This window comes from Pholcus phalangioides, unplaced genomic scaffold, assembly GCF_987345545.1.
Source record: "Pholcus phalangioides strain wild (caught in Gottingen) unplaced genomic scaffold, Ppha-v1.0 ptg000017l_1, whole genome shotgun sequence".
In the NCBI taxonomy this organism is placed as follows: Eukaryota; Metazoa; Arthropoda; class Arachnida; order Araneae; family Pholcidae; genus Pholcus; species Pholcus phalangioides.
This window is the reverse complement of record NW_028301610.1, coordinates 66,097,702-66,124,928: the sequence shown is the minus strand read 5'-3', so window position 1 is coordinate 66,124,928 and position 27,227 is coordinate 66,097,702. Positions and strand designations below refer to the sequence as shown.

The window sequence follows — 27,227 nt, the reverse complement described above, 5'->3', positions numbered from 1 at the left end:
CTTTAGTAAGATTTAGATGTTCTAAATCATTAGTATGTCCAAAGTGACTTTTCAGAGCTCACTAGAAGTATTATTTCTGCAGGACACCAGGCATCAATCTTTCTGCTACCTTGACTTTTACAACATCTCTGGCCAGTGGATTTGCTAATGAAATTTCCCGACCTATGACAGACAAAGGTCTTCCGCATTCCTCCTTTTATGTTATACTGATGGTGCCTTCGATAGAAACATTTCGACTGCTTCTCCATTTCCACTTTCCAAAGATCAAAATCTGCAACAAAACAAAAAAACCCATCAGCTTCAAAATTATAAATAACTTCATACCTGTCACTTTTAAATACTAGACTGATAACCTACTTTTAAATACTAGACTGATAACCTTGACAAAAATTACCAATGAAAAAACAACTTTGAGTTGGAGTATTTAGATTAAGGGTCTTAAACCTTCCTGAGCGGTGAGCACTATTTATGCCCACCATCAAATGAGGAGCACCTTCAAGGCAATTTTGACAAACATGCCTGAAATTAACATAATTATAATCCTTGGATACAATTTTCAAAGATGTTTAATTTAAATGCTTATCAAGCGCCTGCAGACAGTGAAATCAGACATAAGCATTGACATTGAGGTGTTTCGGGGAGCAACAGGTTGGAGATAGCTGGTTGTTTAGATGATTGAAATGAGCTGAGCGGTTCCAGAGAAAAATCAACCTGTGTGGGACTAATATTTTTGACACTTCTGCACTTCTTCTCACCAAAAAACTTTGAACTCCTTCAACTGGACTGGGATTTGACATCCCCTCGTAGACCGAACAGATGAACACATACAGCAGCAAACCGGTAAGAGCTAGAGAAGAGCATCAAAAACAATTGTTTTGTTGTACACCTCACATACTCGAGCAGAGAGACAAAGAGAAAGAGCCCACTCAACAAGGATTGGAAGTAAAAAAAATACTTGTTTTCCCCACGAGGTAAGGTTTTCCTCTATCTACTGTTTGGTTTGTTTCTCCCTCCCTCTTCTGCAGAGGTATCATCACCTCCTTACATTTCAGAACACTCCAGTAATTTTTGCTCTTCCCCACAGTGTTTACTTTGTGTGGGCACCTCTTCCTCTGCCCTAATGCATTTTCTCCTTCCAAATCACCTGCTTATCTCTTCGCTCTACTACAACTCCAGCCTTAGGGCTAGGCACTGTGCAGCTACACAGTCCAAGAGTTGCCTTTGGAAATGAGGATGGCATTTAAATCAGACACGGCAGAGTAAATAGCTGTTTACATAAATTCAATATTTCTCTAGTTATCAAGATGGATGCAAATAATGAAGGGAATGTGGGCCCTTGGGACAATTACAAGTTTTAACCTTTTGGGAGTGTAAACAGAGAAATCACCTAGTCGTTAATCATAATATCCAAAATGTTCAAATGGTTTAGTGTCAGTAATTGTAATTAAATTTCTAAACTAAGAGCAGAGGCACACCTCCCTGCCTACGCCTCTATATATAAGGAACACCATCGACAAATAAACTCACCTTGGTTGGATGAAAATACGTGCTCCTCATACTCTATCACCAGACCATGATTTTCATGCAGATGATTGCGGAGAACATGGTGCCGACCGAACATAGCTTCACATTCGGGGCACTTCAATTTTTCCACGGCTGTATCCGAAATTGAATGGATTGTTCGCATATGCCTTTTCAAGGTATTTGCCCAGGAAAACACCGACTCGCACAAATTGCATCGTAATTCTGAGCGATTCCCCGTATTAGAAGAGGTACTTGGTTCTAACGTATCAGAAGAGGTATTTGGCCCTGATAAGGGCCGTTTATTTCCATGATCGGATGACATAACAAGGACGGCAACAGAAAAATAAATAGCAGAAACAAGCAAGAAAACGACGACAAGCGAAACAAAACACGAGACGAAAAAATGGCTGAACGAAAAAAGCAGAATGCGATTTTCTTCGCCAACCTTCAATTCTAAGTCTTTTCGCCAATTTTAGATGCCAATTTTAAAGCAACCTCGCAATGCTCACTTTGCTCTCTAAACGCTCCGGTTGTTGGACGGAGGTAGTTTTGGAGGGGGGGGGGGGGCGTGGCATCATCTTCCTTGGCCACAAGTAGGATAGCACCTCTGGACGGCCTTGACCACAAGTGGGCGCGTCCCAAAATCGTGTTGTTGGACGGAGGTAGTTTTGGAGGGGGGGGGCGTGACATCATCTTCCTTGGCCACAAGTAGGATAGCACCTCTGGACGGCCTTGACCACAAGTGGGCGCGTCCCAAAATCGTGTTGTTGGACGGAGGTAGTTTTGGAGGGGGGGGGCGTGACATCATCTTCCTTGGCCACAAGTAGGATAGCACCTATGGACGGCCTTGACCACAAGTGGGCGTGTCCCAAAATCGTGTTGTTGGACGGAGGTAGTTTTGGAGGGGGCCGTGACATCATCTTCCTTGGCCACAAGTAGGATAGCGCCTATGGACCGCCTTGACCACAAGTGGGCGTGTCCCAAAATCGTGTTGTTGGACGGAGGTAGTTTTGGAGGGGGTCGTGGCGGCCATATTGGTTGGTCGTACTGTTCGACGATGTGTGTTTTTGGGTGTCACGTGACCACTGGGATAGTGTCCCAAAATCGTACTGTTCGACGAGGGGGTATTTTTGGTAGATGGCGCTGTAGTCATTCAAGATGGCTGCCATTGTCACATGACTATTTTTTCATGTTTTCCCACCAGGTGGCAGCACTACCGGGAAAAAAGTTATCGTAATGTTCACCTGCCTGGTTTCGAACCCGGGACCTTGGGATCTCGGAGCGGAGATCCTCCCTCTCGGCTATGGCGTCGTTATGGAAGCTCGAGTTAATTATCAATATAAAAAAGGCTAGCAGTAGTTTTCTCCGATTTTTTTTTTTTTTACAAAATATTTTTCAATTATTCAACTTACGATCACGTGACGTAGATGGTGCTACATGGCAATGATGTCATCATTCAAAATTGGTGTTCATAAACATGCAGGGACGTGTCGGAATGATCACGTGACCTAGGTAGTGTGAATGACATCATCATTCAAGATGGCATCTCCCTCTGAACATGCAGGGATATATGCGATAGGCCTAACCTAAAAGAAATATTAATAACCTAATTAGAAATATTTGGGTGGCCCTGAAAAGGGCCTTTTTTTTACCTCCTCCACATTTAACATGTGGAGGCTTCGTCATCTCCATCATACGATGAAAATGACGAATCTGTGAGTGATGGACCTTCCGTCTGACCTTCAGGTGTTATCGCTCCTCCCCCCTCCTTCCTCTTCGTGGGGGGGGGATGATGATAATGCTCCTTTTCTTTTCCTTACGTTGATGACGCTAATTAATAATTAGTGTACAAATTATGCTGCTTCGCTCTAGTGTTATGCCCATTTCCGCCACTAGATGGCGCCACCGGAAATGTTTCCTATTTTTCGTGCGTTTTTGACCGACTTCCTTTTTTTTTGCCGGATTTCGCACCTTTCGAGCCAGACTTCCTGTCGCCTGGAAAATGTCCGATATATTTTCTGGATCTCGCACCTTGCAAACCAGACTACCTGTCTGGGAGAAATGTCGGATATATTTTCAAAATCGCGGTAGGTCCTATTTATTTGGGAATAAAAAACTGTTTTAGAGACCTATCGAATCCATGACAGCTGATAAAGAATATTTTCGTTCTCCAGGCTATTGTGCTAGCCACCGAACCAATTAGACTTGCTAGGCCTTGTGAAATAAGTATATAAAATATAAAAGTAATAGTACGTATAGCACATTTAAAAAAGTATATTAAAAAAACAACGCTCCTATAACAAACACATCGCTCCTAATTTTGATGATCTCAAAATATGCCTATGATCGAGGCTACCACTCGTCCATGGAGTTATTGGTGAAAAGGGTGAATATCGTGAACCATCTCTACTGTTTTTTCAATTATTTTCACACTAATTTTCCACAAACTTTTTTTAAAAATAAATTTTAAAAAATTTTCTCAAGATGGTTGATCACGTGACCCACGTTGATCACATTAATGACGATACTAGGTTGCAGCACTACCGATACACAAATTTCGTGAAAATTATTCACTACGTCGTTATATAAAAGAACTTCTATCAAATGTCCCGATTTTCTCTTTGCACATGAAGTTGCTGTATTGGAAATGAATTTAAAACAGAAAAAATTAAGTCGCCAAATTACGGCACAAAACTAACCAAGATTTTTCTCTAGCTGTTTTCAATCCCCAAGTTTGAAAAGATATAGTTCGTTTTTGGTTGATGATGCTAATTAACCTCTAGTGTTCAAATTATGCTGCTTCGAGAAGAGCCTTTTTATAAACAAATATTCAAGTTAATCAAACATGATCCAAAAAACGCTCACTTTCCAGGCATTATTATTTTTACCCCTCTTCTTCGGGTATTTAGGAAATTAAATACCAAAAATAAGAGAATATGCGCACACACACACACACATAAAAGTTTTCATTGTCAACATTTTTATATTTCCTTCCATAACGAAACGAGATTTGTAACAACACCCATAAAACACGCATGCTTTAAACATATTGCTTCTCATACCACATAAATAAGAAATATATTGTGTCTTCCCGCACTTTATTATTTTATTTCTATATTCCATTCAACCACTTAAAAATTATTTATTTCACTTGTTTTATTTTCATTGATATTATTTTTTAAATTTATATATATTTTGTGTGTTTCATTATGTCACTTTATTCGTGGCTTTTATTTTATTTTATCACTTTTATTTTATTTTATTTTTATTTACTTCAAACACTTAAAAATTTATTTATTTCACTTTATTTTATTTTATCCAACTTATTCTCTATTTAATTATTCAAACTTTTATTCAAAAACTTTAATATTTTCTATTTAATTTTTATTATCTTAGTGTCATCATATTATTTTCGTTTCGTTTATTTTTCAATCATTCAAAATTTTATTTTTTAATGTTTCATCGTTTATCTATTTGATTTTTATTATCTTTGTGTCAACATTTTATTTTTCATTTCTTTATTTTTTATCGTTATTATTTCATCTATATCGCTTTTTCACTATCTTTGTTGTTTTTTAAATGTAAACCTACTTTTAGCTTTTCATTATATCACTTTACTCATGCTTTTATTTTAACAAATTTATTTTTATTCATTTCAAACACTTAAAAATTTATTTATTTCACTTTATTTTACTTTTTCCAACTTATTCTCTATTTAATTATTCAAACTTATATTCGAAAATTTAATTTTTTCTTTATTTTATCTATTTGATTTTATTATCTTAGTACCATCATTTTATTTTCAGTGTTAGCTTATTTTTTCTCTCATTTAATTTATTTTTATATTCCATTCAACCACTTAAAAATTATTTATTTCACTTTATTTCCATTGATATTATTATTTTTTAATTCAAGCCTTTCCAACTTATTCTATATTTTACTTTTATTAATTATTCAAACTTTTATTCAAAAATTTTAATTTTTCTTTATTTTATCTATTTGATTTTTATTATCTTAGTGTCATCATATTCTTTTCATTTCGTTTATTTTTCAATCATTCAAAATTTTATTTTTTAATGTTTCATCGTTTATCTATTTCATTTTTATTACCTTTGTGTCAACATTTTATTTTCGTTATTTTTTTATCATTACTATTTCATCTATATCGTTTTTTCATTATCTTTGTTATTTTATTTGTATTATATTTGTAACCATTCGATTTTTATTTATTATATTATTATATTTTTATTCACTTAAAATTGTTTATTTTTGTCCTTTGAAGATTTTTATTTCCTAAATAATATATATTTTTAAATATATATATATATATATATATATATTTTTTTTTTCCTTTTATTAAAATGTTGTATGAAAAACCTTCACGCGTAGTTCAAAAAATGAGACAGACTACAAGTTTATTCAGTCCAAATATTTATGCATATCAAGATATCGATCGCATGCTCGATAAGTTTATACATTTGTTTTTAATTTAAATTAATTCCTCTTATCGTCGGTGTGTTATTGACAAAAACACGAATGTCGTAAATTGTATTACATTTCGTGAAAAAAAACACCATCACCAAGAGGTTGGGAACGAGAACAGTTTCCTCTAAATTTGAAGCTGGGGTCGCCGTACACATACAGTGCAAGGCTAGATAAAGTGATAATTATAATCACGGACACAACGATGATCCCGATCAAGGCTTCCCCCGGTCTCTTCACGGCTAAAAAAATTTCTCTGGGCCGTCACAGCGCTATCCTTTGGCACGTCTTGCATAACTCTGTACTTATCACGATCTCCACTGGAAGTGACAAATGCTAGCGGGATTTCAGCAATTAATATGCTTCATTATGAAAAATCGACGTGGTCTTTCTAGTGTCAAACTGTATTTACGTTGAATTGGGCATGAAAACCGTGTCTCTGACATGTCTCAATGAATAAAATTTTCTTAATTTAAGAAAATATTCATTTCCTGCCGTTTTATGAAATATCAATGTTTCTTACATTTCTGCTGAAAATATTTCTAATGTTTATCAATCCGGGAAGTTACTCCGGCTTACGTACTATAAAATATTATATCTGTATGTTTATTCGAGTTTTTTTCATGAATTTTACGTTCCTTAGCAGACATTGTTACCACGACAGGCATGTTTTTTCGAATAGTGATGAGAATAAGAAAAGGCTAAAAATAAACTACTGTATCCGATATGACTGGTGTCAACTAAAGAGTGGACATGACATTTTAACTTTTATTCTTTCTCGCACCAATTTTCTCAGAAGCATGTGTGTATTCAATAAAATAATAATACTTTTATAAAAAAAGGGATAAATAACATGAAAAAATGTTAAAACTCATAAAAATGATAAAAATGTTAAAACTCATAAAAATGATAAAAATGATAAAACTCATAAAAATGATAAAAATGTTAAAACTCATAAAAATGATAAAAATGTTTATGAGTTTTAACATTTTTATCATTTTTATCATTTTTATTATACTTTTATTATACTTATACTTATTATACTTATATTTTAATATACTTTTTTAAATGTGCTATACGTACTATTACTTTTATATTTTATATACTTATTTCACAAGGCCTAGCAAGTCTAATTGGTTCGGTGGCTAGCACAATAGCCTGGAGAACGAAAATATTCTTTATCAGCTGTCATGGATTCGATAGGTCTCTAAAACAGTTTTTTATTCCCAAATAAATAGGACCTACCGCGATTTTGAAAATATATCCGACATTTCTCCCAGACAGGTAGTCTGGTTTGCAAGGTGCGAGATCCAGAAAATATATCGGACATTTTCCAGGCGACAGGAAGTCTGGCTCGAAAGGTGCGAAATCCGGCAAAAAAAAGGAAGTCGGTCAAAAACGCACGAAAAATAGGAAACATTTCCGGTGGCGCCATCTAGTGGCGGAAATGGGCATAACACTAGAGCGAAGCAGCATAATTTGTACACTAATTATTAATTAGCGTCATCAACGTAAGGAAAAGAAAAGGAGCATTATCATCATCCCCCCCCCACGAAGAGGAAGGAGGGGGGAGGAGCGATAACACCTGAAGGTCAGACGGAAGGTCCATCACTCACAGATTCGTCATTTTCATCGTATGATGGAGATGACGAAGCCTCCACATGTTAAATGTGGAGGAGGTAAAAAAAAGGCCCTTTTCAGGGCCACCCAAATATTTCTAATTAGGTTATTAATATTTCTTTTAGGTTAGGCCTATCGCATATATCCCTGCATGTTCAGAGGGAGATGCCATCTTGAATGATGATGTCATTCACACTACCTAGGTCACGTGATCATTCCGACACGTCCCTGCATGTTTATGAACACCAATTTTGAATGATGACATCATTGCCATGTAGCACCATCTACGTCACGTGATCGTAAGTTGAATAATTGAAAAATATTTTGTAAAAAAAAAAAAAATCGGAGAAAACTACTGCTAGCCTTTTTTATATTGATAATTAACTCGAGCTTCCATAACGACGCCATAGCCGAGAAGGAGGATATCCGCTCCGAGATCCCAAGGTCCCGGGTTCGAAACCAGGCAGGTGAACATTACGATAACTTTTTTCCCGGTAGTGCTGCCACCTGGTGGGAAAACATGAAAAAATAGTCATGTGACAATGGCAGCCATCTTGAATGACTACAGCGCCATCTACCAAAAATACCCCCTCGTCGAACAGTACGATTTTGGGACACTATCCCAGTGGTCACGTGACACCCAAAAACACACATCGTCGAACAGTACGACCAACCAATATGGCCGCCACGACCCCCTCCAAAACTACCTCCGTCCAACAACACGATTTTGGGACACGCCCACTTGTGGTCAAGGCGGTCCATAGGCGCTATCCTACTTGTGGCCAAGGAAGATGATGTCACGGCCCCCTCCAAAACTACCTCCGTCCAACAATACGATTTTGGGACACGCCCACTTGTGGTCAAGGCCGTCCATAGGTGCTATCCTACTTGTGGCCAAGGAAGATGATGTCACGCCCCCCCCTCCAAAACTACCTCCGTCCAACAACACGGCCATGCCCACTTGTGGTCAAGGACGATGATGTCACGGCCACGCCCCCCCCTTCAAAACTACCTCCGTCCAACAACACGATTTTGGGACGCGCCCACCTGTGGTCAAGGCCGTCCAGAGGTGCTATTCTACTTGTGGCCAAGGACGATGATGTCACGGCCACGCCCCCCCCCCTTCAAAACTACCTCCGTCCAACAACACGATTTTGGGACACGCCCACTTGTGGTCAAGGCCGTCCATAGGTGCTATCCTACTGGTCATACTACTACTTACCTTATCTGAAATGAAATGTCAACGTCATTTCTTTGAAGCTGAAATTTTATGTATTTTGTTTTCGAGACGTTTAACTGGAGTTTATTTCTATGGAGCCAATATTGAATTCGATTTAAGTCTTCTTCTATATATTGCTTTAATACTTGATCACTTGAAGCTGATATGTTCAATGCGGCATCGTCGGCAAATGTAACTAAATGTAACCATGCAGTTGCAAAGAATGAATGTCATTTATATATACTAAAAATGCAAATGGTCCTAAAATTCATCCCTGAGGAATTCCTTTTTTTATTATCTTATAATCACTTATTATATTATTTATTTTAACAGCTTGCTTTCTATTTTCAAGATAAGTCGTTAACCAGTTAAAAATTTTCCCCCTTAAACCTGCATTATAGAATTTTTTCATTAATATATCATGATCGATACTTTGAAACGCTTTCTTTATATCTAAGAAAAGGGCTAAGTTTTTATTATTTTTATTGTTTTCGGTGTAGATATATTCAGAGAATTTCAAAATGGCCATTTCTGTATAGATATTTTTTCGGAAACCAAACTGTGAACTCGAAAAATAACTATGTCAAGAAAATTCACAATTTTATTTCTAACAACTGATTCGATTACTTTTGAGAATATGGGCAAAATCGAAATAGGGCGAAAATTTGTTAAGTTATTTTTATTTCCGGTCTTATAGATGGGTTTTACAATTGCGTATTTTAATTTTTCCACAAATTTCCCTTCTAATATGGAGGGGTTTACAAGATAGTGTGTAAATATCATTCTAAATTCTCACTCTATTTTTAACATCTTTGCAGTAATGCCATCATAACCACATGCTTTATTATTTTCCAAACTATTTGTAAATTTTTTTCATTTATTGGGCTGAATACCATTGAATCTATTTCGGAGTGTGAAATATGATCCATATGTTCATCTAGATCGGGAGAAATGTTTTCAACTGTGTTGATGAAAGTTTATAGTGACGGACTCGCGATGCGAGGATCCGGGTTCGAACCCCACAGTGGTGGTCGGCTGAAGTTGGTTTTCTGTGGTTCCCAACTTCAAGGCGCAAATGCGAGCCGATCTCCCCGTTAAAAAGTCTCGCCACAGAGAGCAACAGTCCTACAACGATAAATCATTCAATCATAACACTTCACTCATAGTTAGAAAAACTGGTGGCAGATGGCAGCACAACACATAACAAGCATTACAAGGAAACAAAAAAAACTTCACGTCAGGTTTCACTACACGTACACGCACATTCCAGTTGGGGGTTCCGCGGGGGGTGTGGGCGGGGTGCATGTGTGGTGTAGCATTCATTCATTCATTCATTCATTCAAACCGAGCACAACTCCGGTCTATCGCCATAGGCAATTTACTACCGATTGAGTTGTGCCGGAAGTATGAGTGTCCCCCCCCCCGGGCCACGAAAGCGACTGTATGCATTCGACTGCCTGACACCCTTATTTAATTAAATACTAATTCGTGACTTCCTCCTTCTTCGCCTCGTCCTCATTGAAAGTCGGAGTCGGAGCCTGGATCGTCTGCCTCTTGATCTTCGTTTTCCTCCTCAGTGCATTCTTCTTCTCCCTGTCGTCCCGTCTTCTGTTCTGTCTCCTGACGCCTTCTGATTCTCTCACTCCTTCTCCTGGGTGCAGGTGGGCTCGTCGCTCGATCTGCCGCTCCCGTCCGCTTATTATGGAGCCACTCCATACTCTCTTCCAGAAAGCCGACCAGTTCCTTGATTTTCCCGAGTGCCTCATCATCCTTGGCCATTCTTTTAAACCACTCGTTCTCCAATTGCGGCCGTGGCTTAACTAAGTGGAAACGACTGATGTGGACACATTCCGTATCAAAGTGAATTGGACTTCCCATTCCTCCGCATATACATTGCTCGTTGTCGGAAATTTTGAAACGCTTGAAGTTGGTGGGAAACGGTCCATGGCCCGAGAAGAAGATTGTCTTTTCCCTACTCCAGTAACGTTCTTTCCACTGGACTTGTGGGATGACTCTATGAATAAGCCGTCCGTTTGTTTTTGGATCATTCCATTGCTTCTGCCATTCTACTATTGTCTGCCCCTTAATTATTCTTTTGACCGTTGCCGCAGCGATCTTCTTCTCCTGGGACGTTGTCTCCAGTTTCGTCGCTTCCCGCGCCAACTGATCTGCCTCCTCGTTTCCACGTTCGCCCACATGGCCTCTCACCCACATCAGTGCTACATTCCTCCTCTCTTTCAGTATTCTTCTTATGGCTCTAGCATCTTCGTGTCTTGTTAAAGGGTCCCTGATAGCTTCAAAGCTTGATTTACTGTCTGAATATATGGTCATCTTCTCCAAATTATCCTCCCGTTGTTCCATTGCTTTTCGGATCGCCCACAGCTCTGCTTGAAATACCGGGCATCCCTCTCTCAGTTTCTCTCTCCAGGACTTGACTCTTTCACCCCCTTGATACTCCACGTACGCTGCTCCTGTTCCACTATCCGTCTTGGACCCATCCGTAAATATTGTCCTTCCCTCGTATGAGATGGCTTCTTCTCGCTCCGTCGTTACGACCTGTTGCTCCTGGATTTCGTTAGCTGGGTGGTCGCCCCATCCTATAGCTCTTCCCTCCACCTCCTCTGGTACTATCAGCCTTTCTGCAACTGTCACCCTTCTGTTGAGTCTGGATATTCTCGCTGATTTGCATACGAAGTCCGTATACAAACTCAGGGGGGGGGGTACTCCTGCTATGCTCTGCATTGCCGCCGTCGATATTTTGTGATACGCCCTTGTCATAAAGAACAGGAACCCTCTTTGGATGGTATCGAGCTGTCTTTTCATTTTCTCTGTCGGGTTAGCGTACCACGCGGCTGCTCCATACGTTACTGTCTTGGTTGCCACCTGGTCATAGAGCACTCTCCTCATCCTCTGGTTAATTCCCCATCTTGGACCTGCTATGGCCATCATCATCATCTGTAGGTTTGCATTGGCCTTCTTTCCTTGCTGCGAAGATGTGGAATCCAATCCAGGTCGTTGTCGATAAGCACCCCAAGGTATTTCATTTCTTTTCTCCACGTGAGTCTTTGGTTTCTCATCCTGATTTTAGGTCGCTTGTCTCGTGTGCTAAACCACATGTAACCACTTTTGTCGAGTGCTGGCTCTAGGTCGTTCCGATCCATCCATGTTGCAATTGTCTCCAGCGCTTCTCCAACTGTTTCCTCTACATCATTCCATCTGGGCTCCGAGATTAACAGCAGTAGGTCGTCTGCGAACACTTGTACTCTGACCCCCTCCCTCCACCTTTCTTTTAGCAGCGCATCCATCGTTATATTCCACATGAGGGGGCCAGAGCATGATCCCTGTGGGCATCCTCTTGTCTGTGCATGCTCCACTGTCTCTCCTTCTACCTCCATCAGAACTTTTCGGCCCTTCAAGAGAGCTTTCAGTGTCAGCTTCAGCTCTGTTAGTATCGGGAGTTGCTGGATTATTTTCCGGAGATTTCTGTAACGAAGAGCATCGAATGCCCCCTTGATGTCAGCTGATATTAATACCGTATGTTCTTGTCTCACTCTTCTTTCTCGTACACTGTCTATTATATCACACAACGCCTCGTCCGCCAACCTCCCCATCCGGAATCCGTACTGGTTTGGATGCAAGAATTTTTTCCTGTCCAGATGATAGACAGTCCTAGTCACCAGTATTCTTTCCAGAATTTTTCCCGTATGGGATAGTAGTGTCACCGGGAGGTACGATTCCAACTTTTCTTGTTCCTTCCCTGGCTTGGGTATCAATACTATCTTTCCAATCTTGAAGATCGTCGGTATGCTACCCAGATCCAGGCATTTGTTATATAACTCAGTGAGCAATTCCGGGTATTCCTCGTGAATCTTTTTGAGCATTGGTATTGTTATCCCATCTGGGCCTGGCGTTTTTTTGTTTCCAGTTTTATTCAGCGATCTCTGTATCTCTTTCTCCGTTATCCTTGGCTCCGTCCTTCCCTGATGTTGACCGTGTTCTGCTGTCTCCCGTCCTCTCTCTCTGTTCTGCCATTCCTGCTCTTCTTCATCTATCGGGTAGAGTCTTTGGAGCTGTTGTTCCAATGCCTCTTCCATGTTCTCTGCCTCCTCTCCCATTAGAATCTGGGCCGCAGACCTCCTTGTCTTGACTGTCGCATGATATACGTTCCCGAATGGGTCTACCGCTTTCGCGCATAACTTCCTCCATTCTTCCGTCTTAGTTCGTCTTACCAGCTTATTGTATATCGCTGTCTGTTTTCGGAATTCTACCCTATATTCTATCTTTTTCTCTTCCGAGGCTCTCTTCCATCTCCGGAGTTTGGCTCTCAGCAGCTTCCTCTGTACCTCTAGCTCTTGGGTCCACCACGGTGCCTTCCTTTTTCTCGGTGCCTCCCTGGTTGCTAGGGCCCTATCCGCCGTCTGCTTTATCACGTCCGTTATTTGTTCAGTTATTCTGTCCAGTTGATCTACATTTCCGATTTTCTTGATATTGTCTATCATCTGTTGTGTCCTGCATTTGAGCTTTTTCGCGAAGTTATTGATCCTTCTGATAGACGTACTATACGTTCTTCTGTGTGGGCTTGGTTTCTCTTTCCCCCACCAGAAGTGCAGATACTTATGTGAACTTCCAGTGAGTTCGTCTCCTACGCTCCATCCGCTCAATTCCCCTGCTTTACTGCTCATCGTCAAGTCCGGCCATCCCTCTCGTCCGTCAAGGTCGTATGTCGGTGTTGTATTCCCTCTGTTGACTACTTCAAGACCCGTCTCCATAGTCATGTCGTGGATTGCTCTTCCCCTGTTGTCACTTTTTTTGTACCCCCACTCCTCGTGATGACCATTGGGGTCGGCTCCTATGATCACTGGTACTCCTTTACTCCTCCTTACCGTCTCCTTCATTTCGTCGAGTGCTTCTTCCAGTTCCTCGTATGACGATGAGTAGCAGCTGGATAATGTTATCTCCTTTCCTCTCCTCGCACCCTAACTGTGGCCGAGTGTTCTCCAATTTTGACGGTTGCTCCCTCAATCTTCTTGTTGGCTATGATGACCGCCGCTTTCAGGTTCTTTGAGGACCATACTTTCCACTCCTGTGGGATTCCTTTGACCGCTCCTTTATACTTCCAAGGTTCTTGCACCAATATAACGTCGACTCCCATGGCTGCAGCATTGTGAGCCATTTGTAGCATTGCTCCTCTCGCTCTGTCAGCATTGAACTGTAGGAACCTGATCCCTTGTTTTTCTGGTTCCTCTGGTGGCACCATCTCTGTGCCGTGTTGTGTCATCGTTCTGTGAAAAAGATTATAAAAAACGAACAAATTTCAACAGCGCCTGTTGTCTCTCTTCTCAACTCATCGTTGTTACCTCCTGCCTCTCCATGTCACTGTTCTGACCGGGCTTTCCCTTTCTCTTAACTTCTGGCGTCTGGTTTCTGTTACGACCGTCACTTTGTCAGCTCTGAAACTCTCCTGCGTTACTCCCGCTCCGTTTTCTCTTCCTGGGATCTGCACCGTTAGTGCGGGTACCTCTCCTCCGTGGGCGCCTTTTTTTCTTGTCCATGAAACTCTTCTTTCCACTTCTCTGTCCGGTCTCGAAGCTGCGGCTTTTCTTCCCTCACTTACTCCTGTTCCTCTGGATTCCTCGTTTTCGATTCTAATGACCCTTTCCGGTCTCTATTTCCATTTCATTGGTGCCCTCATATTCGAGAAGTTGCCCCCTCCTCTCGTCAATCGGGGTCTTCCTCCTTTATTATCCTCTGTCCGACTCTTGCTCTCCACCTCTTTCCTTTGGATTCTTTCCGACATTCTTGGCCCTCTCTGCGGCCTCCCGGTTGCTCTTCGGTACACCGGGCACGATATCGCTGATGCGCTGTGCCTCACATCATTCCTGGTGCCCTTTTGTTGGTTACTCCATAAACAGTTGATACATCGCATCCTTTCATTATGGCAGGCTATCGTTTCATGCTTTTCTGCACATCTGGCACATCTTGGATCAACACTGGTGCACCTCCTTTGATGATGCGTCATTGCCTGACACCGGAAGCATCTGGGAGATGGTGTGAACAACTTTACCCTCACTCTTTTTTTCCCAATCCACATCTCGCCCCTCCTCAGTGTCTCAGCCAAGGCTCTATTCGCTCTCACCTCCACCACAATATGTCTCCTCTCCTCCACCTTTGCCCTCAACTGGAATTTGTAAAATACTTCCTCTGCGTCCTGTCCTAGTACTCTTGCAATGCCATCCGTCAGCTCCTGAATATCCTCCTCACTTCTCCTGTCTTTAACCATGATATGTTCCCTCCTTGGTTTTGGGGGCCTAAGCGCCATCATCTCATTTAAATCACTCATCTCTGCCACCTTCCTGGGGAGTTCCTTGGCATCCTCCTCACTACTCAAATCTACCGCACAGCCCCTCTGTATACTGCTGATTCTCACTATCCTTCCTTTTAGGTTTAACCTCTCTGCACTTGCCCTAAACCACTTTGGCAACTCTCCTTTGTCCTCCTCGTGTCTTGGGAAAATCAACACGGTGTAGATCTTTTCCCCCTTCTTTCATCACTCTGGCATATGAGGGGCCTTCTGACTCACTCTGTGTGTCTGGGGTCTGCATTGCCATGTTTAGTAACCTCCTCTGGATATCCGTCATCCCTTCCGACTGAGGCTCCCTCCTTTCTCTTCTAGTATCCTCTCTGTGGAAGTCCGCCCATCTCACTCTTTTCACCTTAGTTCTTGCTGACGGCTCCTCTCGGTTTTCTTCCAATATTTCTCCTTCCTCTATCTCCTCCTCACATCCTCTCTCCCCGGGTTTTGATTTGGGCCTCGCTCCCATTCTCATCCACTGCTCATTGTCTAGTGTCGTCTCTTTCGTCTGCCGATCCCTAACTCCTTCCCTAACCTGTGGGTCTTCTCTCTCCTCCGGTTGGGCATCACAGTTGTCTACATCATTAGTATTCGTTCTGTCCACCTGCTCTCCGCCTGCTTTTCTCTCTTCCTTGGTCTGCACCTCTGGCTTCTCCGGCTCCTTAATATCCATCAGTCTCACCTGCCTATCTCTTTCCCAAATTTCACGAGGGACCTTTCTCCCCTCCATTTGGGTGCTTAATTCGACAGTTTGGGTTGCAACATCCATTCCATTCAGCCCTTCCTCTAATATGTTTCTCTCTTCCGTCTGTGTTTCCTTGTCAACCTGGGTTGGAACCTCCTCCGCACCCTCCTGCACAGCTACTTCCCCTTTCTTCACCAACTCCTCGACACCTTGGTCCTTTTGGGCGTCTATTCGTGGAGTTTCCCTCGATATTTCAGACACATCAATCTCTACACGGGAGGCACTCTCTTTTCCTCCTGTCGGGGTGCTTGTCATCTTTCCTGACACATCATGTGCCTTAGCCATCATGATTGTCTCCTCAATCAGGGTCTTTACATACCCATGGCACCTCTGTGGCATCCTGTATTTTGCGCTGGGTCCATATCCAGTCTTCTCTGTGATTATGTGCCACAGCTCGTTAGCCGGATCAATTTGAAACAGGTCCTTTCGGAATTTATAACTTTCCTCCTCTTTTTCGTCTTCCTCTTCTGACTCCTTCAGCCGACTCTCCTCAGACTCCGTCGTCCAGCTCACCTTGAGGTTTAGCGAGTCCCTTGACCCCTGCGTGACCTGTTCTTTTTCCAACGATTCCACCTCCACCGTTTTTGGTCTGACCTTTCTATCCTCTTTTTCCTCTCTGTCTCCTCTTGCCTGTTTCGGAATAAAGTCTGAAGGAAAAAATGACTTCGTTGATGTCGAGAGGCTAAACGTAGGGTGTGATGAGCTCTCATTCCTCGTGTCCCCACTGCTCTCTGGATTCCATCTAGGGATTTTTGATTTTCCCGATCTGGTCCTTCTTTCCTTCTTGTCTTTGACTCTTGTTTTGGTTGTCTCCCTGTATCTCTGAATTTTCATCCTTCCCGTTGCTTGTTTCTTTTTATGCATCAGCCCTCCTTTGTGCGCCTCCCCTTTTGGTAGCTTTGGCGTCTCCATCATATACTTTTCTCTAATTTAAATTCAATAATATGCAATGCAAAAAAAAAATGTTCGTAATCCATGTAAGTCCCTTCAAGCGCCATCTGTCGAGAGCGTTGTGTACTAATCACTCATGAAAGCATACTAACGAAAATTTCTGCTCTCCAATTATAAGAGTTATGGCAACGATAAACAGGTTGAATTATAGCAAATGTTCTGATTAATGATCTCTGCTATCAAGTTTCAAAAATCACTCACCCCTATCATGTCCAGGCGGTCCTTAAATATATATTTTAGCTTGAAAACCATTGAAGTTTATATCCGGAGTTTGTGTAATCACACCATCCACTTCGAACTAATTGGAATGTTTGAATGATCTTCATACCGTTTTAAAGCTGACATTCCCGCCGACAAATCAAATGAAAAATTTACACTGATCATCACTGAAAAATTTGAGTCATTTATAGCGGAAAATTATAACCGTCACTAGTTGATGAAGACTGCACCGATACAGCACGCGTGGCGTTAACGATATCCAAATTTCATTTTTTCCAACGTGGTCATATTTTTGTGTATGGAAGGCAATCTTCTATATGTCATCATAGGTGAATAGGACATTAACAGATTGCGGTATACTTTGATCTACGTTGGCCATCGGATCGACTAGTCGCAACGGTTTTTGCTCTCTGAAATGGTGTTATTTCGAATCGTCAGTATAATGACGTGTGTTTTCGCCTAAGAGTTGCGAGTTTTTGCGTATCGACATGGATCAACGGTCTTGATATTTCAACGGACATCGGTTGTTTCCGAAACTTTTTCCCGTGGTTTGTTTTGGTCGTACGGTCTTGCCCAGGGTAAAAACCTGGCCCTGACCATAGATGTGGCTCGTCAGGGGTAAGTTCTCGACTTTTTCGACTGCGTCATGCCACTCTGCTGTATCTATAGAAATCCCGTTGACAGGGCCCAAATTTTGGGGCTTCGAAGGCTTGCGGAAAATGCTCACGATGACAAAGGGAGAGATCTCGAAACCTTTGCGGGAAGTTTCTTTCCCTAGATTCGAGCTCAATATGATGCAGGCAATGATGGTTTTGTTGATGACTGTGAAGTGATTAGAGAGTTATTGGATGTAATTTCAGTGTATGTCGAGTATCTGGTAGAGCCATCGAATGGAGATATATGCCGTAAACTAGTAATTGAAGCTGTCAGATTTTTTAACAATTTGGATGGTTTTGATTGTATACATAAACTGGCTAGTGCTTTCAAAAAAAGCTTTCGCTTTGAAACAGATGGTAAAGTGCCAGTAATTAGTCCATGAGCTATTAGCTGATCGGTTTCACCGTCCATTGCACGGTTCCGTTCGGCATATATACGCTCTAGCGAAGGAAAATCTCTATCTCCTCTGTAGCTTAGTGGTCAGAGCACTCGTCCGGCAATCGAGGGACCCGGGTTCGACTCCCGGTAGAGGCAGAGATGAGTTTTTTCCTTCCTTAAAAAATAAACATCTGAAATAATAAATATCTTCACAACATCCAGTCTTCCGTATATCTTGTATTAACAAGTGGAGAGCGACATTCATGTCATTCATGTCATATTAGTAAAAAAGTTAGGCCTACACATAAAGCAAAATGTGTTAAGGAAGGTCAAAATTTTTTAGATGAAAATAGTGTTTCCTTTGTACCAAATTCAAATAGTGATACTAATGGTTGCCATTTGGTATGTCATGCTCAAACCTCAGTATTTACTAACGGTTGTACCTCTGTGGAGGATACTAAATCTTTGGATAAACATGATAATTCTTCTGTTAATGACACCGATAAATATAGTGATGCTAAGGATTGTCATGTAGTGTGTAATGCTCATATATCAGAAGGTGTAGTTAGTGATGGTAACACCTTAAATGTCACAACATTTTTTGATGAAAATAGTGTTCCGAATGGTGATAATTCTGACAAATATAGTGGCACAAATGATTATAATTTAATGTGTGATGCTCGAACCTTAGAAGATGTTCCTAATAATAGTGTCACTCTGAATGACAAAAAAATTTTGGACGTAAATTGTGTCTTTACTACTAATGGTACTGATATGTATGGTTTCTCTACTGATTGTCTCTCAGAGTGTAATGCTCAAACCAATGAAATTATTCTTAATGGTGGTATCACTTTGCACGATAAAACTGATGTTGTTAATGATTCTGTGCTTTCTAATAAATATTTGTTGAAATGTAATGCTTGTGCACATGATAAACGTGATACTGCGCACTCTAATGCTCTGAAGCACTGCGTTCCTAGCGTTGGAGGTGCTGATCATGCTAAAATTCATAAAACTTTTTCTCACATTGTTTGTAACTCCCAGACTGAATGTAACGTTCTTTTGGAAGGGAAAACTCGTGTTGATAGTACACAACTGTCAGCTGACTCGGGAATTAGTGGCTATAGCAAAGCCCCAAATGAGTCTGCTACTTCAAACTGTTTCTTGAGCGAGAATACGTGCGCTAATGACAGGTTAGCTACTGTGAAAAGGGGTGACCACACTGTCATGGACGTTCTCAATGTATCTAATGACCTTAATGCTTCTGATTCCCTGAGCAGTGATTGTGGTTTGGACTGTTTAACCTATGGTATTAGAATTTCTAATGTTTATGCTCCTTTGAGTACTTCTGATCCCATGAATGCTACAGAGAACGATGATGACATGGTGGGCACTCCAAAAAATTCTGATGCTAATGTCAATAATATCATAAGTAATGTTGAGTATAAATCTGACTCCTTATCGGAGATGCAAAATAGTATGTTAAAAAATAAAATGAGTATAACTAGAAAAAATAAGAAATCTAGGAAGAAAGCGAAAAATAATTATTGTGATAAAAATCTAGATAATGAATCTGTTATTGATTTTATGAACCGTGAAGATGTAAACGCTGACCTTGTTGGTGATAATGCGACATTCAAAGCAAATAAAAAGAAAAAAGGAAAGAATAAAAAGAAAAAGATCCCTACTCATGATGCTGCGGTCCCTGGTACTAGTGGACTTTCTACAGCTGAGCTAAAAGCAGCAGAGAGGAAAGGACAGATGGAACTTAAAAATTCTAAAAAAGATGACAATAAGAATAAACTGACAAGTTCAACCCAGCTCTCTCGGGTTAAGTCTTCCAAAAAACAGGTTGTGTCTGCGACCCATCAGCTTGACAAAGAACACAGCTTGCTACCAAGGCTGCGCTCATTAACAAACCTGGTCCTCAAAGACCCCCTACCGATACTGGTGTTCCTGCGGATGTAGCTAAAGAGGATGGGGAACTTTCTGACGAATCAGAGCATGACAGTGACCATAACAATGATTACTTCACGCAAGTGAACCACAGAAGAAAGAAATCGGGTATTCCCCAAATAGTTATCACCAAATGGGGTGAAAACTGGATTAATGACTTCAAAAGAATTAGGGGGATGTGCGAATTCCCTCCGGTAGCCAAACCAACATCGAGAAATATATTATTAAATGTCTTTTCTGAAAAAGATCATAGAACGGCTACTAAGTATTTAAATGAAAAGAATCTGGAATACCACACATACCAACTAGACAGTGAGAGATCTCTAAAATTCGTCATCAGAGGCCTTCCGGCGAACACCAGCTTTGAGGACATTAAATCAGATTTGATGAACAAGGGTTTTGAAATCAAAAAAATCTCCAATATGAGAAATTATTCCACTGGACGTATTCTACCACTGTTCTTGATAGAAGTACCTATCAGCAGCAAAGAAATTGCCAACTTAGTTGATATTCAAGACGTACCAATTGAAATAGACCGTTACAGAGGTAATAAATTCCCTCTACAATGCAGAAATTGTTTATTATTCGGACATTCATCATACTACTGTTTTAATTCACCAAACTGTGCTTTTTGTGCCCTTGGACACAGCACCACAGATTGCCCCTCAAAAGGGAATCAATCTAAAATGAAATGTATTATGTGTGGTGGTCCACACACTGGAACTTTCACAGGCTGTCCACAAAGACCTTCCAGTAGAAGTGACGGGGCAAGAACTTTTCTTCCCAAGCTACCTCCCAGCTTAATGAATTTTCCCTCTTTGGAAAAAAGTTCTAACAAGTCTGAAACAAGTCAACCCCTTCAGATCTTCAGTCCTTCGTCCACAAGTGGGCTATCGTCTAGACCTCGAATAAATCCTTGGAACATAGGGGCTAACAATAATGACAAGCAGCCGACTCAAGACCAAGAACCCCCTGTGGAAATAACGAGGAAAGGATTACACATTTTGGGGCAAGGCAAGCCACAGCTTTCCATGGAAGAATTATCAGCGAAGCTGCACAACAAATTTTTAGAGGCAGAGCGTGAAAAACTTACTAAATTCAAAGCCAGCGAAACAGGAATGAGATATAAAGAAGTCTTAGAAGATTTCATGACCCATCATGCTGTACAGGACAAACTTGAACTGGAGTTGGAAGTGACGAATCAGGATAAGGGTGTGTCTTCAACTAACCTCTCCCTTCTACGGCCTTCACTTTTCCGGAACTATTATGACAACAAATGTGATCAAACCTACATCATAGTCGAAAGTATAGAAGAGAATATAGACAGAGACTTACCAAATAATGACAACTCACAAAATAAAGTTTTAGTCCATCCAACAGCAGCAACTCATTCCCCTGCTCAAAATATTGAACAATTCCTGAACCTCTTAGAACCGTTCTTGAGGGAACTGGGTCTATCCAGGGACAAAATTGAATTCATACTGCAATTTTTGATAACTATAATCTCACACTCCAACAATTAGCACGCCAAGACTTGCCAGCAGCAAACCGCTGCGTATTATGGCATGGAATGCCACAAGTCTGAGAAATGACCTTAGAGAGTTTGGGCAGGCACTCTACGACATGGAAATTGATGTAGCCCTCATATGCAAAACATGGCTGAAGCCTTCACACACCACTAACATATTTAACTACACCTGCCTCAGAAAAGATAGACTAAACGAAAGAGAAGGTGGACTAGCAGTCTTCATCAAAAATGATATACCATTTAAAGAACTTGATACACCAGACTCCGACTCCATGGAAAAACTGGCAGTTACCATCTTTATTAACAGGCATCCGATATCTCTATGTGCGATATACAAGCCACCTAGAAACAGACTTGACCTGAATCTACTTAACTTTCTGATCAACACCAACAATCCAATTCTACTGGCTGGGGACTGGAATTGCAAAAGTCCTGCCTTCTGCAGTAACAGATCAAATTCCTGTGGTAGAATTCTGGAAAGATGGTGTGGAAACAAATGCCTACAAATACACTCCAGTTCCACACCAACCCATCACCTTGGAGGGCGGGGTTCACCGGATGTACTTGACTATGGTCTTTCTAAAAACTTTCGGAATAATGTTGACTTAGAATCGTTCACTGGCCTCAACTCAACACATAATCCAATCATATTCACGATTGATCTAACAAGGCCTCAAGATGTTCCTTTCTGCCTTGCCACTGACTGGAATAAATTCAGGGATCTGCTAGATGTTGACGAAGTTCTCGAGCTTCGGCATGCAAACAAGGAGGAAGTTGATGCAGCAACGGTCATCTTTTCGGACAGTATTAAAGCCTCATTACACAATTCAACTAGAAAAATCAAATATCCGGGAAACAAATTTGGAATCTCTCTTGAGCTAAAGGAAAAAATTAGACTCAAAAATAAAATAAGAAAATCCTGGCAAAGATTTCGTCGCCCTTTGGATAAAGTTGCACTCAATCGACTGGAAAAGGAAATCAGGAAAGAAATCAAAGGATTCGTCAACGAGCGCTTTTCGAACTTCGTTGAAGAGGCCACTGCGAGTGAAGGTTCCCTTTGGAAAGTTTGGAAGATCTGTAAAAAGAAAACCAAGAAAATGACCAAAATTCAAAACGAACGAGGTGAACTGGTTTTCACTGATGCTAAGATAGAGGAAGTGCTTGCCGAAACTTATGAGGGTCAATTCAAACCTAACACGAATCAACCGATTGGCACTCAGCGGGAACACTTGCATAAAATTGAGGAATTTCTCAACAGACCACGTCATCAGAGTCTTAGTGGGTTTCAAGATTCAGAGCTAACAACTATGGAGGAGGTTAGAGAACTTATTAACAAGCTCTCGATCAAGAAAGCCTCTGGACTGGATGAAATCTCCAATCTTGCTCTCAAAAATCTGCCCCTATCTGCCCTTATGACTCTCACCAATATTTTTAATAGCTTGTTAAAAACTTGTCACTTCCCGAAGATATGGAAGCTTTCAGTAATCAAACCTATCCACAAATCTGGCTCTAACCCTCTCATAGCCAAAAATTTCCGACCGATCAGCCTTCTGAGCAATATATCTAAGCTGTTTGAACGTATTCTTCTTATACGATTCAATAACTATCTCGAATCTTGTAATTTTCTTCGTCCTGAGCAGCATGGATTCAGAAGAAACCACTCCTGTGTCACACAGCTGCATCGAGTCGTAGAATTCGCAATACAAGCCTTCAACCACAAGGATTTCACCTGCGCAATGTGCTTGGACATTAGCAAGGCGTTTGACAAAACGAATCACGTAACTCTGTTGGCCAAGCTTGTTGAATACGGTTTTCCTGACCACTACGTGTTGTTCTTTAACAGCTATCTTAAAGACAGGCATTTTCTGGTAAAAAATGGAAATGCTTGTTCTTCTGTTCGTCCAATAAGAGCCTCGGTTCCCCAAGGATCAGTTCTTCGACCTCAGCTCTTCTCCATCTACATCAATGACTTCCCTGCCCCCCAAATGGGCATACTGGGACTCTTTGCGGATGATGCAATTATTATCACCAACAACAGAAAATCTGATAAATGCAGAGAAAATCTTCAGGAGACTCTAGAGGAGGTTGAAGACTGGTGTGAGGATAATGCTGTCGAGCTTAATCATGCCAAGTGTCAGTTCATCTGGTTAACAAGAAGAACCAAATTCACTAGAGCACCAATCTACCTGGGCAGAGAAGCCATAAGACCTGTGAAGGAAGTGAAATATTTGGGATGTATTCTAAACCAATCATTATCCTTCGTTCCGCAAATAAATCACGTAAGAACTAAGGCTACCCAAACCATGGGAATGATGTCACGCATTACATTTCCAAGTGCAAGACTAACTCTTAAAAACAAAGTCATATTGTTTAAATCAATCATTAGACCTATCATGACCTACGCCGCCCCAGTATGGGCTCATGTTTCAAAAACCAACATGCAGCGTCTGCAAAGTCAACAGAATAAAATACTGAGAACTCTTGTGCGTGCACCAAAGTACATCAGAGGGGCTGACATTAGAAAAGACCTGAAGATTCCAACCATCCTCAGCTACATCCAACAAATCTCAGAGGATCACTTTGAAAGGATGAGGAACTCAGAATACGAGCATCTGAGAGAGCTGGTCGATTACAACCCACGTGAAAGACTAAAATTTCTTAGACCTCAAAACGTGCTGCACGTGCCATGGTCGGTGCGCTAGGGTCTGAACTACTGAGCTGTATAATCTTTGTCGATCTATCATAATATTTTTGTACTTTTAATTTGCTATCGAAATAATCGATCAACTGTATTGCATAGAGTGGCATTGTGGTTTGATGCACATGACTGATCTTGCACTGCATCAATTTGTATAATTTCGGCTAACACACTTGTTTTTCTATGACTTCTTTTGTATGTTAGATTTATTTTTTATTATTATTTTCTCATTAGTGCATTATGTAGCGTTTTGGTGAATTGTACATAAGTAATTTCATTTTTGTGTCCATTATAATATACATTTATCGCATAATATGTATGTGTATATATATGTGTGTGTATGTGTATGTATGTATATATATGTATATATATATATATGTTTTTTTTTTTTTTTACTACTATTGATTTTACTGATCAACTGCTCTATTGCATAGAGTGGCATTTTGGTGAAGTTTGGCTGATCTTTGTGTATTTTACTATTCTGATGGTAGCATTTATCGGACTGCATGTGTTTTTTTTTTTTTCTCTCTATTAACTTACAAGCACTTCACATCTACACAAACACGCACAAACTTGTCTATAACCCTCTTCATAGCTAGCAAGAGCAGTCTGTAAGTCGCCAGGCAGCCCCTTTGGGCTGGGCAGCGACGAGAAAAATTAAATTCTGTCTGTCTGTATATCCAAATTTCTTTCCTACTTCACACCACCACACAAATCCACATATGCACCTTTACTCCTAGACTTAATAAACAGTAATTAAGCATTTACTGCCTGCCATAACCTAATAATCACGTTTTAAAACAAAATTTTTAACGGAGCAAGAAAGTAAACAAACTGCCTCCATTATGACTTGACTGGACTCGTGTGGTGTAGCAGTAGTAGGTAGGGCCTCCAAAAAATGGCTCGGAGATCCATGATGTTCTTAAGTCAGCCACCTCGTTGGGCAGTTTGCCTGTTGTGGCGTTGTATTTGTATAAAAAGCCAATTTAGCATCATTTAGGGATTCTGGTAAAATAATCCTTGGCTGAGGTCCCTTAACAATCATGTTCACTAGTCTCCATTGTTTCTATTATTTTTGCCACATTTTTATAGTCTATGTATTTCTGTACATTATTAATGTCGTGCCTATGAGTTTTATAGTTTTTCTTTATAATTTATCATTTGTTTTATTTCGGAATTCATCCAATTATGTTTATTCTTAGTATTTTCACTTTCGCACATCCAGTGTTCCTTATATTTGTTTATTAATTCTAGAAATGCTTCATAGATGATGTCTACATTTTTTTCTTGATATATTTCATCTGAGATTCTCAAAGATTTCATGGAAACATTGAATTTGAAATAGTTAACTTTTTTACTGAGATTTTGTTCGTTTAATTCATTTTTATTTTCAACCTCTCTATTTATATCGATTTTCAAGACTATTGGCCAATGATCGGAAATCGAGCTTTTAACAATAGCAGTTTTATATTTCGAGTTCATTTTTTTATTTCTTATAATTATGTGATCAATACACGAATTATTTCGGGTAGGATTGTTTATATATTGTTGCAAACCGTGTTCTGACATTAAACCTGTATATTCGTTTGTATTATTGTCATATTTCATTAGATCAATATTAATATCACCTATTACAATCATATGTTTTTTATTTTGATTAGCAATAATATTACTCAATTCTTCTATAAATTGCATCGGGGTATGTTCATGTGATCTATAAATTAAAATAATATCTAGATCCATCTGTATACAGTAAATATTTAGAATCTCGGCTGTTTCCATGTTTTGGGAAACGGATGAAAAATATAAATCATTTTTTATGAAAATCATGACACCTCCAGATCTGTTTGAACATCTGCATCTATTATATGCATAACATCCTTCAATATGATAATTATCAACTTCATTTTCTTTCCAAAATCCAAATTTCGGATAACAAAATCAAATCAAGGAAGCAATTATTTTCCGGATATTATACCTTGCATACCGGGCAAGCATGCTTGCCCGGTATGCAAGAGGGCCTTGGTTCGATGCCCGGTATGCAAGAGGGCCTTGGTTCGATGCCCGGTATGCAAGAGGGCCTTGGTTCGAGTCCCGGCGTGATGACTTTTCTTTCCGAGCTCACCTCAGCATAATATCCGGAAAATAATTGTTTCCTTGATATCTCTGGCTGAGAAAAAAGCCATCTATATCTCTCTAAAATCAAATCAAATGAAAAGTTTAAAGTTTTTAAATAAACAACGAGCTGATCAAAGTTACTACGCATACTTTGGATATTTAAATGTAATATTTTCAAATCATCATATTTTGTATTTAAAAAATAATTTTCTAAGTCAGACCAGTTTTCTAGGTAAGGAGTCTCAGGAACACTCACATTTTTTTCGATTTCATCTTGGAACATTTTTTATGGTTGGCAGTTTGCGCAAATCAGTTGTTAATTTTATTCTATACACTTTTCCCCCCATCACTTTGTCGCAGAAACACCTTACCGTCGTCCTTTACCCATGCGTACTTATAGTTATTTTGTGATTTGAACTGTCTAGCAAGATAATGCAGATGTTTTACATTTGGAGTCAAGTGTTCATTTATGAAGATTTTTGATTCTGGAAATTTTTCACTTACTTCACTTGCATCGATTCCTTTACGCTGTTTGTTTTTTGATAGCCACCTGTCACGGATAGAAATATCCTTGAATCTCACAATAACAGGTCTGATTTTACATCTATCACTTGTGGGGACTCTATGCATCTTGATAACGTCGCCTTCACAATACGTTCCCAGTTTCCTGCCAATTTTTTCTACCAACTGGTGAATATCCTCATTTTTCTCCTCTGGCAGATCCCGGATCTCGATGTTTGTCTCTCTGGATTGTAGCTGTAACTACCCAATCTGCATCTC

At 40.3% G+C, this 27,227-nt stretch overlaps 1 protein-coding gene across 1 annotated transcript; it reads right to left on the bottom strand.

Moving 5' to 3' along the window:
* Positions 1 to 10,360: 10,360 nt before the first annotated feature.
* Positions 10,361 to 11,791, bottom strand: LOC149074652 (uncharacterized). The gene has a single exon (XM_089247367.1). It carries the CDS (start codon positions 11,789 to 11,791, stop codon positions 10,361 to 10,363), a length of 1,431 nt encoding a protein of 476 aa, XP_089103493.1.
* Positions 11,792 to 27,227: the final 15,436 nt, after the last annotated feature.

Bases quoted from the DNA above. Each gene is read 5' to 3' on its own strand.
- LOC149074652 (XM_089247367.1), bottom strand. From the start codon at position 11,791: ATGGCCATAGCAGGTCCAAGATGGGGAATTAACCAGAGGATGAGGAGA.